The sequence below is a fragment of the Anthonomus grandis genome, chromosome 10, assembly GCF_022605725.1.
Source record: "Anthonomus grandis grandis chromosome 10, icAntGran1.3, whole genome shotgun sequence".
In the NCBI taxonomy this organism is placed as follows: Eukaryota; Metazoa; Arthropoda; class Insecta; order Coleoptera; family Curculionidae; genus Anthonomus; species Anthonomus grandis.
Window position 1 is genome coordinate 17,316,295 of NC_065555.1, and position 2,156 is coordinate 17,318,450.

The following is a 2,156-nucleotide window of genomic DNA, read 5'->3' on the forward strand; positions in this document are numbered from 1 at the left end:
TCTATGGCAAAATGATAAGCCGAAATCGCTAAAATTAATTCTTAACCGAATAACATTACATTTGCTTATTAACATAAATTTAAAAAAAAAATCTATAGGGCTAATAACCTTTAAACGAATTTTTGATTATTTCTGCATGACTGCTCAATTAATTTCATTAAACAAGAAAAAATCATCTCGCCAGGTGATAACAGCAGCACAGCCAGATAAAAATGTCATTATTTTGTTAAATTAAAACGTCTTATGCAATAAAAAACATGCATTACTGTAGATTTTCAGAAATTCAAAGAGTATAAAATTGAAAACCTGCCATCCGTAGTCATTCAGTTCTGTTTTTGTAAAACATCATCAATATGAAAACCTTAGTGCTTTTCACCCTTTTCACTTGGGCCAGCTCGGTTCCATTGGGTTGGTCTCCAATAGGTAAGAAACTATAATAATTCTGTTTCAGTTTATTCAATTATATTGTTGTTTCAAGGAAACTGGCACGCCATACCAAGTGTACCATTAAGCAACCAATGGCCATTGAATAACCCATCACCTGCCCAAGTAGCATCCCACGAAATTGCCCAACAAATCAAACTAGCTGAAATTGAAAACGCCAACTTACTCCAAAGTCCCAGAAGCTGGTGGAGTGATGATGTGAATATTTTAGCTCAACAAGCGGCCCAGCAAGTGCTTAAGGAAGCTGTTGAAGCCAGGCAAGGACAAGCAGTAGAAGGTATCGTAGATATTGAGAAGCAACTGCAGCAGAATGTCTTGGGAGTACCTCAGCCAGTGGAACAAGTAAGGATACGTAAGATTTGTATTATTGAGTGATATATATATATTGGTTTATAAATTAAGGTTGTTGCTGCAAAAGCCATTAACGAATTAAACAAAGAACTGCAAATGCTAGAGTTGGCCAAAGAAAAAATCCTGCCGACCACCCTACTGTCTCAGTCTCTTGAGGCAGCCATAGCAGCCCAATTGGTTTCTGACAATGTTGCAATTGGTAATGGTCAATCTATTAGCAATGTGAGACAACCCTCTGGAGTACTCGCATCCAGAGTGAAACAGCTTATTGATCAGACCAACATTGAGGAAATTAAAATGTAAGTAAAAAGCCAAAACCACATAATTTTGCCTTGATACCAGATTTATATATACTTTCAGGGAAATTATCAATCAGCAAATTATCATCAAACAACTGTTGCAACAAAAGCAATTCATCTCTCAACAACTGCAGATCATACTTGCCGAGTTAGTGATTCTTCAACAACAAGGTGCCAGTCTCGTTCAGTTGCAACAGATGCAGCAGGTGCAGCGTCAACTTCAACAACAAGAGAAGCAAATAGTTGTGAGCATTCTTGCACGTCAACAAGTGATTCAGCAATTAGAACAAGCTCTTGTTGAACAACAGCTGAATTTGCAACAGAATGTTAAAGCTGAACAGGTTCAGCAAATTCAGAGATGGTCTGCCGGTCCATGGTTGCAACGTGTAGGACAAACTGGGCCAGTTTGGGGTCCTTGGTCTACAGTAGGAAACATGTGGCCTCAAGGAAACTGGATAAATTAGGTTTATTTAGATAAGGGATTGGAATTATAATATTTTTACTTATAAGAGTTTTGAAATAAATGGGGCATTAGGAGAAATGTGTTAGTTTTTGTTGTTATGAATCCTAAGCAGGGGAGTCTTTACATTGTTTTCTGTAGTATTTAAAAACATTGTCTGAAGGAAGTAATAAGAAAACTTGTCTTTCGTTAAAATTTGGCTACAAATTAGAAAATCGTTGGTGTTCAATATTTTGGAAATGCATAAAGTCTTTTTAAAGCCAGAATGTTTTCACTGGACTTTTTCGATTTAAGTCTGATGGATAGTCAATGGCTGGGTATGGTAACATGCATTTGTCCAAGAACTTTGTGTCAGTCGAGTTTGTGGCACGTCTGATATGCGGGCATGAGTTAAAAGTGCCCCTAGTTCTTTAAACAAATGTTATGGCTTTGTTATAACTTTTAGGATCAAAATTACTATATTTTTAAATCTAAGTCTAGATCCAACCATTTTTTGGTTTTTTGGGCTGTTTCCAAATATCATTAAAAATTAATAGAATAAAAATTAAACTAAGTCAAAATAATAGTGTAAAAGATAACAATAGGGATTCTATTCCGTTAGC

At 36.0% G+C, this 2,156-nt stretch overlaps 1 protein-coding gene across 1 annotated transcript; it reads left to right on the forward strand.

Moving 5' to 3' along the window:
- Positions 1-256: 256 nt before the first annotated feature.
- Positions 257-1,635, forward strand: LOC126741529 (mediator of RNA polymerase II transcription subunit 15-like). The gene is made up of 4 exons (XM_050447981.1): positions 257-423; positions 479-786; positions 847-1,094; positions 1,156-1,635. The coding sequence occupies exons 1-4, from the start codon at positions 354-356 to the stop codon at positions 1,556-1,558; spliced, it is 1,029 nt and encodes a 342-aa protein (XP_050303938.1). The 5' UTR covers positions 257-353; the 3' UTR covers positions 1,559-1,635.
- The last annotated feature ends 521 nt before the right edge of the window (positions 1,636-2,156 follow it).